At 41.8% G+C, this 13,422-nt stretch overlaps 1 protein-coding gene across 6 annotated transcripts in view; it reads right to left on the bottom strand.

The window, feature by feature from the left end:
• Positions 1-13,422, bottom strand: part of LOC111833396 (uncharacterized) — a 114,177-nt gene that overhangs the window by 76,922 nt on the left and 23,833 nt on the right. For all 6 annotated transcript variants that reach the window (XM_072711527.1, XM_072711529.1, XM_072711528.1 and 3 more), the window contains one exon: positions 11,500-11,853. In XM_072711527.1, the coding sequence (XP_072567628.1) occupies positions 11,500-11,853 (354 nt within the window). The remainder of the gene's footprint in view (positions 1-11,499; positions 11,854-13,422) is intronic.

The following is a 13,422-nucleotide window of genomic DNA, read 5'->3' as shown; positions in this document are numbered from 1 at the left end:
ACGCTAGCAAATCATATGCATCCAATGTCATTACACAACATTACACACACTGTAAAACCTAACAGCACTTCTTAATAATAGAAGTAAGTTAATATAACTTAATTTTGCCTAAAAGTCGGATTCACTTATTTCCACTAATTTGACTTAACTAAAAAATTTATTGCTGGAGTAGTAAGAGTGGAGTTGGAGTGTACTTAGATTTTTAAGTTGGGGTGATATAATTCCAGTTTGTTGCAGTAATTCATTTCCTCTGAGTTGACTTCATGATCACTACAAAAACAATCAGTCCAAATAATTATGCTCCTTTAAAATTATATTAATTTAATAGTCTTGTCTGTAATTATTTAACTGATTAGTAAACCCACACATAATCAACACACAGTTGGCGTGGACGTTGTGTGATGTGGGTGGAGTCTGCGTGTGGGGAAAACAAATTGCAATGTTGTGAAAAATTGTGCAAAAAATCAGACACTTATGTATTTCGGTCTGATGTGAAGTCATGCTGGATCATCGGCGTGGCCAGACCCATTTTACTGGGGCACGTTCTAAATATAAGGCACACGTTCTGCACAGCAAATGTGCCAGTGACAAATTAACACTGCATGGTGTTTATATGCGTCACACCATTCAGTGTTACCTTTACCACTTTACAGTGTGCAGTGAGTGTTGTTTTTACAGTGTTAATATTTATTAACTCTTATAGTGTTCAATTTACAACACAGAGTGTTAAGACAATTGTTAGAGCCATAGCTGATAATTGCATTTTATATAACTTGTATGCAATGACTAAAAGTTGATATTGATTTTATTTTGTATACTTAAGGGTGAATATGTACTTCTTAGAATTTGTTATAGTGGTTCAGTTAACATTTATGTTTAAATTAAGACCCCTATATTGATCATTTTGGTATGATTTTTTTGTACATAAAAGGGGCCCATAGTCACGTGCAGTATTGATTTGTTTTTTAAGAAGAGAAGTAAGTGGACGGAGGGAAAGTATTTGTGTGTGGAGCAAAACAGTTTCTTGACTGCTAATACAGCCTGTGACTCCTTTTTTTTGTTTAAAAAGATATTGTGAACTGGATTTTATTTATGTTTATAGATAAAGAAGTTTTGTTGCATTTTCCAGCTTTGCATGTGTCCATTATTTTGCTTGAACAGTTTTCGGAATGACACAGGTACTGGATCTGTTGCCATAACAGCAATTTCTCCATCTCTTCCCAAATTGCAAGCCCATATGGGTGGCACACAAGTACAAAATGGGTGGCCCATATCCATCCCATTTTAATGTACTCTCATTTGGGCATTCAGCTGCTGTGTTTTACTAACCCACCATAATAAGAAAGACTCAGACCAACATAGCCTTTTCTCTTTTTATGCAAGTTTTATTTTAGTTTAGCTCTTGATAACCAAAGAACTGTGCTCATGTAAATTAGAAAATATTGAACAACTTTTCTTATAGTTGTGTTTATTAAAGCATGAATGCAACAAAGTGAGTGAAGAGTATGGCACCAGTCACCCAACAGAGGTAAAGAAGCTAGACTGTGTTAAACTGCATAACATAATTATATAGCAGGGCTGAAAAAAGGTGAGAGCTATCTCAATGGGTGAAGGAGTGTATTTCCACTAAAGCAGATATAATGGGTAGTGCAAACAATGGTGGATTAAAAAACAAAAACTGTTAAGTCAAAAACTGTACTCTGTCATGCTATGCAAATATACACTGACCTAAAGGATTATTAGAAACACCTGTTCAATTTCTCATTAATGCAATTATCTAATCAACCAATCACATGGCAGTTGCTTCAATGCATTTAGGGGTGTGGTCCTGGTCAAGGCAATCTCCAAACTGAATGTCAGAATGGGAACGAAAGGTGATTTACAGTTTTTTCCAATTGCTAACACACTAAAATCTAATGTAAAGCTCAACTGCAAAAACTGACACTCAGAGAGCAAAATCTCTCCTCACATTTGTTATATTCAAAACACAAATCACACCTTTTAACACAATAAGCAATTAACTTGACTTCTTTTGCATTAGAGTGCACACACTTTCCTACAGAAAACACAGGAATCTGACACCAAGACACTTTTAGCCATTTCCAAACACACCCATTCAGAAAGCCACACCCATGTGCCCATTATGCTAACACAAACGTCACCTGGTCAAGCACCTGACTGCTTATTAGTTAACTCAGCAATCAGAATGTGAGAACTATACAACTCCACAGATTTACCAACACTAAAGAACAATGGAAGCCGGAGGGAGAGGAAGAGACGTTAGAGGTAGAGGACACGTAAGAGGTGGAGGAAGAGGAAGAGATAGAGGTAGGGGTGCACAGAGAGGTGAAAGTGGACAAAGACAAAGAAAACAAGCACTTTCCAATGAAATTCGGGCAACATTAGTTGACCATGTTATAAATCATGGATTGACAATGAGAGAGGCTGGACAGAGAGTCCAACCCAACCTGAGTCAATTTACTGTTGCTTCTGTCATCTGTACATTTCGGCTTGAGAACAGGTATGTTCTGTAACACCCACTCTGTATATATACAGCAATTCAAAGTATCTATGTATATTGTATATAGAGTAGGCTAATACTTCATTCTATATTTACAGTATACGTGTATGTGTTCTTTACTTGTACAATACTACTGCATAATCTTCATTATAAACAAGAGAGGCTGCATACCAATATATACATTGTTGTCTTCTCTAAGGACTGAGAGACAAGTAGGACGTGGTGGAAGAGGTCGGATGTTCACAGAGGCACAGGAGGTAGAGATCATAAACATGGTTTTGGTCAATAATGCCATAAGACTTAGGGAAATTCAAAGCCACATCGTGAGGGACGACACAGTTTTTGGCAACATTAGGCAAGTTGCCTTGTCTACCCTTGCTCGTGTTCTCCAGCGACACCAGGTACGAATGAAACAGATATACCGGGTGCCTTTTGAGAGGAACTCCGAAAGAGTCAAAGAACTGAGGCACAATTATGTGCAGGTAACTATTAGACTACAGGACACTACATATAATGCTGCATTTCTCCAGTACTAAACATAAACCTAAACCACTGCTTATGTAATCTTTTTTGTTTTCAGACAGTGCTGGAAATGGATTCAAATGTGATCCCACATGAGTTCATTTTTATTGATGAGGCTGGCTTCAACCTTACCAGAACCAGAAGGGGAAGAAACATAATAGGTCACAGAGCTATTGTGAATGTTCCTGGCGTATGTGGGGGAAACATCACAATGTGTGCTGCCAGGTCATGGAGTTCTATACCACCATGCCATTCTTGGTCCATACAACACAGGGTTGATCCTGACATTTCTGGACAGATTGAGAGACATCGTAGAACAGGCAAACCACACAGATGATGAAGGGCAACAGCACAAATATGTTGTAGTGTGGGACAATGTGGCTTTTCATCGTGCAGCCATGGTGCAAAATTGGTTTGCCAACAACCCACATTATATAGTGCTTTACCTTCCCCCTTATTCTCCATTTCTGAACCCAATAGAAGAGTTCTTTTCAGCATGGCATTGGAAGGTCTATGATCATCAACCCCATGTGCATGAGGGGCTTCTACAAGCAATGGAGGAGGCATGTGAGGAAATTGACATAGGAGCCATCCAGGGATGACAAGACACTCCCGACGCTTCTTTCCTCGCTGTCTAGCAAGGGAAGATGTCGCATGTGAAGTGGATGAGGTGCTGTGGCCAGATCCACTGAGAAGACATGACGCTGCATAATCTTGTTTCGTTTTTCATTTGTTTTTTCGTTTGCACGTTTCTCATTCTGTTCTCCAAAGGTTTAGATTTTGCTGAATTGTACAGTAATATGGCTTTTGTTGGTTTTTCTGTTGCAAATTGTAGCTAAATAAATGATTTGTTGGAACCGAATTTATTTCTGCACATATGTCTCTGTGTCCAATTCTCAGCATTTGCAGTTCTGACAGTCCCTAAAGAGATAAAAGTGTTTTGGATTTTACATAGTGGTGTTTGGTTGGTTGGAGGAAAAATTTAGGCATGGGAAAGAAATGTTTACTATTTGGGGCAAAAGTTTGGTTTTCATAAGTGTTTATATAGTTTTGACTAGAGAGCTTCATTTTGCAGGATATGTGAGGTGTTTTGCTCTTTGGGTGAGGTGTTTTGTGAATTGTGCTAAATGATTTGCAAAAATGAGCCTTGTTGTCAAAATTGTGCTTTAGCAATTGGAAAAAACTGTAAGCAATTTTGAGCGTGGCATGTTTGTTGGTGCCAGACGGGCCGGTCTGAGTATTTCACAATCTGCTCAGTTACTGGGATTTTCACGCACAACCATTTCTAGGGTTTACAAAGAATGATGTGCAAAGGGAAAAACATCCAGTATGCGGCAGTCCTGTGGGCGAAAATGCCTTGTTGATGCTAGAGGTCAGAGGAGAATGGGCCGACTGATTCAAGCTGATAGAAGAATAGGGTTCGAATTACAAAGTGGCTTTCGGGGGAGCCGTATTTACCGATCCTCCCTGACTGACTTTAACGCTTTTGGTGCATGTTCGGGCATTTAAAACAATAGGTTTACAGTTTGTTTACCATAAGACGCACCGGACCATAAGACGCACCTAGTTTTAGAGGAGGGAAATGAAGAAAAAAAAAATTCTGAACCAAATAGTGTCCTAAAATATTTTATGTCAACCATCCTTACCTGGCCACATCCCTCCCCCCTTTTATGGCGCTGATGGGGATGTATCTGGATCGCGTTTCACCGCTGCATTGTTCAGCAAATTACCATGCGAATGCAATTTGAATACGCGCTAATGCGGCTATTTAGAATGTGAATAGCGATCTTCGGGTGACAGCGGTACTACACGCCCCCGATGCAGGTAAAACAAAGTAAGGTGACATGGTTTGATTTTTTTTATTTATTTTTTTATTTAACGTAATTTTGATAAGACAGAAGCCAGCGTTTTTTCATTATTCTACATTAAGATTTCAGTGAGATCTAAACTGAAATAGATGTGAAAAGTACGCTGTACAATGCACTCGAACCCAGAAGGTTAAAGCACGTGAGGAGAGCAATATTCGGACCATAAGACGCAGGGACGTTTTCCCCCCACTTCTGGGGGAAAAAAAGTGCGTCTTATGGTCCGAAAAATACGGTAATTTCAGTGCAGCGCCGCCACGCATGGATGGTCACAGCAGGAGACAGCGGAAAATAGTGTTCGGAAATAGTAATGTAATGAGCGAATAAACACACAACATTGACACATTTTTAATATCATCATTTATTTCAGGAACCTTAATGTACAGAAAATCAAAATCTATATGCGACACAAAAAATGGAGTGTTTTAGAGCTCCCCCTAAATGTCTCAAAGTAGGCTTTCAGGGGAGCCCAGGTCCTTTTCAGGGGAGCCGAGCTCTCCTTAGCTCCCCCGTAATTCGAACCCTGTAGAAGAGCAACTTTGACTGAAATAACCACTCGTTACAACCGAGGTATGCAGCAAAGCATTTGTGAAGCCACAACACGCACAACCTTGATGCGGATGGGCTACAACAGCAGAAGACCCCACCGGGTACCACTCATCTCCACTACAAATAGGAAAAAGAGGCTACAATTTGCACAAGCTCACCAAAATTGGACAGTTGAAGACTGGAAAAATGATGCCTGGTCTGATGAGTCTCGATTTCTGTTGAGACATTCAAATGGTAGAGTCAGAATTTGGTGTAAACAGAATGAGAACATGGATCCATCATGCCTTGTTACCACTGTGCAGGCTGGTGGTGGTGGTGTAATGGTGTGGGGGATGTTTTCTTGGCACACTTTAGGCCCCTTAGTGCCAATTGGGCATCGTTTAAATGCCACAGCCTACCTGAGCATTGTTTCTGACCATGTCCATCCCTTTATGACCACCATGTACCCATCCTCTGATGGCTACTTCCAGCAGGATAATGCACCATGTCACAAAGCTCGAATCATTTCAAATTGGTTTCTTGAACATGACAATGAGTTCATTGTACTAAAATGGCTCCCACAGTCACCAGATCTCAACCCAATAGAGCATCTTTGGGATGTGGTGGAACGGCAGCTTCATGCCCTAGATGTGCATCCCACAAATCTCCATCAACTGCAAGATGCTATCCTATCAATATGGGCCAACATTTCTAAAGAATGCTTTCAGCACCTTGTTGAATCAATGCCACATAGAATTAAGGCAGTTCTGAAGGCGAAAGGGGGTCAAACACCGTATTAGTATGGTGTTCCTAATAATCCTTTAGGTGAGTGTACATCCAGCACCATTGGTCTACAGGGGAGTGGGTGGTACCAGGAGCTGCACAGAAAAGGGCATTGCAACTGCCCTAACACTTTTACAGACATATGTTAATCATCCCAGGGCAGAACTGGCAATCAAACACACCCCCACACCATTAAAATGTAAACCACTCAGGGGACGAGTGCTGTACATCTCCAGAAAGTTTTCTTTTAACTTGACATCATCATCTTATAAAACTACATACCCGAAAAAAAACACACCAGAACCACAGATCCCTAAGCTTCAAGATCAATCAGAACTAAGTCAACAAAACTTCAACGCAAGTCAAGAAAAAGTTGTAAGGTGCATTTTGGTCAGAGTCTTTCTCATTATGGTGGGTAAATCTGGGACAGCTCTTCTGATCCTCATGACTTCTTAAGCGTATATTAAACTGGGACAGATATGTGGAGGTGGAGACTCATTGACAACACCCAATGGTGTAAATTGAACACTATTAGAGTTAATAAAGATTAACACTGTAAAAACAAGACTCACTGCACAATGTAAAGTGTTAAAAGTAACACTTGATATGGACCCATTTAAACACCATGCAGTGTTAATTTAACAATGGCACATTTGCTGTGTAAGGTTCAAGGCAATGAGTTTCTTTAAATTAACTGAGTAGCCACAACTAGGTTAAAAGTTGTCACAACTAGAATGTAATTGTAAATCTTAAAAAAAAAACAAATTGAGAAGACTTTCCCATTAATTATTATCTTCACAAGTCTTTATGACAACAAGATTCTACAAAAATACACCGCTGTGGCAGAAATTGTTTTGTACCGTGGCTGGGGAATTTATACTGTTGCCCTATTCAACACCACCATGGTTAAAAGTTTAAATAAAGGCAGTACCCTGTCACGCTATGCAAATATACATCAGCACTATTGGTCTTCAGGACATGCCAGACTTTTAACTGACATTTTACAATAGATTTTTTTTTACAGTGTACGCGAACAGGCGGAAGCAAGCAAAGCCCTAAAAGGGAGATCATTGTGATGCAATAAAGATATATTTTACAACAGCAGAGGCAGCGCCCCCTAGTGACTAATTGTAGGATTTTAGAAGTTAGCAGACAGTAATGAAGTGACAGGTAACATGAAATCCAATGTAAAGTTCAGCAGAGTAGAAGGAAGGAAGTTGTGAGAAGCTAAGAAATTTAAACAGGAAAAACTGATTTTTTAAATTTCACGTAACGCTGTCAGTGAAATTTTATTTAATAGAGACGCAGCAGCAGCATCAACAGAAAAAAATTGAGGAATTTAAAACGTGGATGCTTAGCCTGTATATTCTTTAGGCTATTAAGCCCACTGATTCCTTTATTGTTAAGCCTATTTTTGTGTGGAATGCCATTGCCAAACCTGTCCGTTGTTGCCTATATGTTGCTTAAAAATAAATATTTTCTGAGTGGCAATGTTGCCGTTGCTCATATTTCTAGGATATAAGGCTTCGGTTTAAGGTGTCATTTGTTAGGCATGCAGAATATTTGTCCCTCTTTTAAATTGGAGCGAGCGTGAAGCGATATGACTGGAGCGGGAGGAAATTTTAGTGGAGTGAGGATCGGTGTTGAGCGGAGCGGCTTTGTGCGAATCAGAGCGGAGAAGCGGGCGGAGCCAACAGCCTCGTGAGCTCCACTCCGCTCACATGCTCTGATACAAAGCCTCATTAATAATTTAGCCATACTAAGCTGCTTATATTGTGGGCGTAAATAAATGTCCGTATAGCACAGAAAAGCTGGCGCACCACCAAATGTTGCGCCTGTCATCCAAAGCCCTAGTGATTATTGCGCATGCGCGATTTAATCGCGATTTGATATCGCCCAGCCCTACACCATATTCAAGCATAAGGGTGTCCATATGTGCACTTGGCACCAGGACACCCTAGGCTGCAGTTTGATGATCGACTATGTGGTCGTGTCATCGGACATGCTGCTGCATGTCTTGAACACTCGGGTGAGGAGAGGGGCGGAGCTGTCAACCGGTCACCACCTGGTGGTGGGTTGGCTCCGCTGGTGGGGGAGGAAGCTGGTCAGACCTGGTAGACCCTGTAAAACCGGTGTCAGAGCTTGGTCCGCATTGCCGTCAGTAAGTTGGACTCATTCCCGGTGAGGGTTGGACTCCGCCAGGGCTGCCCTTTATCACCGATTCTGTTCATAACCTTTATGGACAGAATTTCTAGGCGCTGCCAGGGCATTGAGGGTGTCCGGTTTGGTGACCTCAGGATTAGGTCTCTGCTTTTTGCAGATGATGTGGTTCTGTTGGCCTCATCAGACCATGACCTTTGGCTCTCACTGGAGCAGTTCGCAGCCGAGTGTGAAGCGGCTGGAATGAAAATCAGTACCTCCAAATCCGAGACCATGATCCTCAGCCAGAAAAGGGCGGAGTGCTCTCTCTGGGTCTTTCCCCAAGTGGAGGAGTTTAAGTATCTCAGGGTCTTGTTCACGAGTGAGGGAAGGATGGAGTGGGAGATTAACAGGCAGATCGGTGCGGCGTCAGCAGTGATGCGGGCGCTGCATCGGTCTGTCATGGTGAAGAAGGAGCTGAGCCAAAAGGCAAAGCTCTCGATTTACCAGTCGATCTACGTTCCTACCCTCACCTATGGTCACGAGCCGTGGGTAGTGACCGAAAGAACGAGATCATGAGTGCAAGCTGCCGAAATGAGTTTTCTCCTCAGGGTGGCTGGGCTCTCCCTTAGAGATAGGGTAAGGAGCTCGGTCATTCGGGAGGGACTCGCTGCTCCTCCGCATTGAGAGGAGCCAGATGAGGTGGCTTAATTGGGCATCTGCTTAGGATGCCTCCTGGACACCTCCCTGGTGAGGTGTTCCGGGCATGTCCCATTGGGAGAAGGCCCCGGGGAAGACCCAGGACACGCTGGAGGGACTATGTCTCTCGCCTGGCCTGGGAACGCCTCAGAATTCCCCCAGAGGAGCTGGATGAAGTGGCCGGGGAGAGGGAAGTCTGGGCTTCCCTGCTGAGACTGCTGCCCCCACGACCCTGAATACACTGAACAAAAATATAAACGCAACACTCTTGTTTTTGCTCCCATTTTTCATGAGCTGAACTCAAACATCGGAAAATTTTTCTACATACACAAAAGTCCCATTTCTCTCAAATATTTTTCACAAATCTGTGTTAGTGAGCACTTCTCCTTTGCTAAGACAATCCATCTCACCTCACAGGTGTGGCATATCAAGGTGCTGATTAGACAGCATCAATATTGCACAGGTGTGCCTTAGACTGCCCACAATAAAAGGCCACCCTGAAATGTGCACAGTTTCGCTTTATGGGGGGGGGCATAAAACCAGTCAGTATCTGGTGTGGCCACCATTTGCCTCACGCAGGGCAACACATCTCCGTCGCATAGAGTTGATCAGGTTGTTGATTGTGGCCTGTGGAATGTTGGTCCACTCCTCTTCAATAGCTGTGCGAAGTTGCTGAATATTGGCAGGAACTGGAACACGCTGTCGTATACGCCGATCCAGAGCATCCCAAACATGCTCAATGGGTGACATGTCTGGTGAGTATGCTGGCCATGCAAGAACTGGGATGTTTTCAGCTTCCAGGAATTGTGTACAGATCCTTGCAATATGGGGCCGTGCGTTATCATGCTGCAACATGAGGTGATGGTCGTGGATGAATGGCAAAACAATGGGCCTCAGGATCTCATCACGGTACCTCTGTGCATTCCAAATGCCATCAATAAAATGCATCTGTGTTCGTTGTCCATAACATACGCCTGCCCATACCAGAACCCCACCGCCACCATGGGCCACTCGATCCACAACGTTGACATCAGCAAACCGCTCACCCACACGACGCCACACGCGCTGTCTGCCATCTGCCCTAAACAGTGAAAACCGGGACTCATCTGTGAACAGAACGCCTCTCCAACGTGCCAAATGCCATCGAATGTGAGTGTTTGGCCACTCAAGTCGGTTACGACGACGAACTGCAGTCAGGTCCAGACCCCAATGAGGATGACAGTTTGTGCAGAAATTCTTTGATTATGCAAACCGATTGTTGCTGCAGCTGTCCGGGTGGCTGGTCTCAGGCGATCCTGGAGGTGAACATGCTGGATGTGAAGGTCCTGGGCTGGTGTGGTTACATGTGGTCTGCGGTTGTGAGGCCGGTTGGATGTACTGCCAAATTCTCTGAAATGCCTTTGGAGACGGCTTATGGTAGAGAAATGAACATTCATTTCACGGGCAACAGCTCTGGTAGACATTCCTGCAGTCAGCATGTCAATTGCACACTCCCTCAAAGGTTGCGACATCTGTGGCATTGTGCTGTTTGATCAAACTGCACATTTCAGGGTGGTCTTTTATTGTGGGCAGTCTAAGGCACACCTGTGCAATATTGATGCTGTCTAACCAGCACCTTGATATGCCACACCTGTGAGGTGGGATGGATTATCTTGGCAAAGGAGAAGTGCTCACTAACACAGATTTAGACAGATTTGTGAACAATATTTGAGAGAAATGGGTCTTTTGTGTATGTAGAAACATTTTCCGATGTTTGAGTTCAGCTCATGAAAAATGGGAGCAAAAACAATAGTGCTGCGTTTATATTTTTGTTCAGTGTACTTAAGTTACTTTTACTCAGTACAAAAAATATTTTTACTTTAATTGTTTGATTTCATAAACTTAAATGATTTAAGGCAATCGGTTTTCTCAAACAGCTTGAGTTGAACTAACTAGTGAGGTTTTACAGTGCTGTTTTGATGTTAACAACATAAATACACAAATAACATAATAATTTAGATTTTAGACTATTTAAAGATACATGTGATGTGATGTAAAGCATGCCGGTAAACTGCATAATTAGTCCTACTAATCAACCCCAAGGTATCACATTTATACTAGCCAATTGTGAACAGTGGGTGGGATCAGATTAAAAAGTTCAGCCTGGAGCCCTGCAGAGGCGGTGCACTGAAACAGTGATCACTATGGTAATTACACATCATATGTCGTCTTATTGCGAAAATGATGTTGATTCCGTCAAATTCATTTGAAGTATATGGCCAGCTTTAAATTGAATGAAATTTGACTGTTCCTACTGATGCACTGAGCAGATTAAACCATATGGCATTTCCATAAAGATCCATTTGCAACAGAACCAATGACCCCCAGGGGAAAGAAAATGTGATATAATCACCAAAAACTATACTGAGATGCATGTTAAAACTAGTCCTTCTAGTGACTCACCCAGTGCTGCTATCCTGGTAGTTGTACTGGCAGAATCAGTATCTGAGTAGACTTCACACCTGAACTCTCCTTTGTCTTCAGTCCTGACTTTCCTCAGGTTCATTGAGAAGTTTCCTTTGGAAATTTCCTCAGTGAAGAATTCAGCTCTTCCAGAGTATCTCCCATCCTGTGACTCTGGTCTGTTCTCTCCATCAGCATACAGAAGCACCAAGATGTCACCGTCATCGTCTGTCTTTCTCCATTCCACCTGAAGCTCTGTCACATTAACATGGGTGTCCACAGAGCAGCTGAGAGTCACATCCTCTCCAGCATGTGCATAGATAGGCTCATCTGCACCTATCACCACCAGCCGCTCTGGAACAAGAACAGGAAGATTCACACAACCTGGCAACCTGACATCTGTGTGTTTAAGCAGGCAACTTAGATATATGGGGCTGTTTCCATCTTAACATAAATCACTTTTAAAATTTTGACACTTAGGAATTGGGAAGAATATGTGCTAAAGGAGAATTTGGGTGTTTGACATGATAAATTAACTCTATGTCAGTTTACTGAATCTTTAATTTTTTTATATTAATATAAATTACAGTTTAGATGACAATCTAAATCCGAGTTGAAATTTGAAGATAGAAATTTTAGATGATAGAAACTCATGAAGGACACCATCACACATAATAGCAGTGGTACAATCTAACAGAAACATAAGAGCTTTTTGAATTCTCAGCGATGTTTAGGAGAGCAGAAATCAATGGTCAATACTCTTAGGTAGCTAGATTAGTAAAGTAATGTTAGCCTTAGAGATGCATGACATATTAGTGAACAGGCATTAGCCAATATTCATTAAAATTAGCAGTTCAATGTGTCAATCTTGGCTGATATTGCTGGCTGATACTTAAAGTTTATCAATATGTATCCAAGTGGTAAAATGCTGCCCTCTTTTAATAATTTGGTGCTGCCCCTTTAAGAACTGTTGGTTATGCCAAGGCTTCTGTGCATAAACCAAATTGTAGTGGATTATCATGATTACTGCAGTTGTCTGTGCATTGTGGTTGCAGAAAAAACAGTGGAAACAAGTATAAGGTAATGCAAGATCCTTGGAAAAATTGTCTTGTTGTGCCATTGGATGCCAGAACAGAAATTCTAAAAAAAGTGGTGTTCATTTTTATAGAATACCATCGTCAAAGATGCTATTTGAAGCTAAACAGAAAAGACTGAACTGATAAATTAATCCAGAATTCTTGTCTTTGCAGTGCTCCTTTCATATCAGTTACAGCATGAAATAACAGAAGTAACATTTGTACACATACCGAGATAGTAGTGACAGCAGTAGTTCTAGTGATTTATAATGATATTATATTCATAATAGCTCATGTCATATCGCTCTATTTTATCTCCATACCACTGGCTAAACAGTACCTCGGCCCGTAGCACAAACAAATCTTTCAATAAATTTCGGTATTCAATGTCCTGGACATGTCCTCGAAGTTCAAAATTGTATGCATCAAGACATGGATATTACTAAGTGTCACAAGACGGGGCAGGCAAAACTACTTGCAAGATGGTGGAGCAGGTTTTATTAGGGTAATCCAAGCCAAAGTCAAAAGGGAAGACAGGTAAAAATTCAGGTGGTCAGATAAGTTAACAAACAGGAGCAACTAATTCAAATCAGCAGGTGAAATCTCAGAATCACATTATGAAACAGACCAAAAACACCAGAATAAAACAATCAGCAAGAGACCACTCAAAAGTGCAAACCAGGGCAACAATCTCACATGGAGTCAGAACAAACAAAGGTTTAAATAGCACTGTTTAAATAGGTACTGTAACTATGGTGCGTTTGATTATCACTCCGAAGTCTCTCTTTACTGCTGACGGGACCCAACGTTTCCTCTGCTGGGTGAGGCAATTGGAAGTGGCGTTGAA

The sequence above is a fragment of the Paramormyrops kingsleyae genome, chromosome 4, assembly GCF_048594095.1.
Source record: "Paramormyrops kingsleyae isolate MSU_618 chromosome 4, PKINGS_0.4, whole genome shotgun sequence".
Classification (NCBI taxonomy): domain Eukaryota; kingdom Metazoa; phylum Chordata; class Actinopteri; order Osteoglossiformes; family Mormyridae; genus Paramormyrops; species Paramormyrops kingsleyae.
The sequence above is the reverse complement of the archived record's forward strand: the minus strand, read 5'-3'. Positions and strand labels throughout refer to the sequence as shown.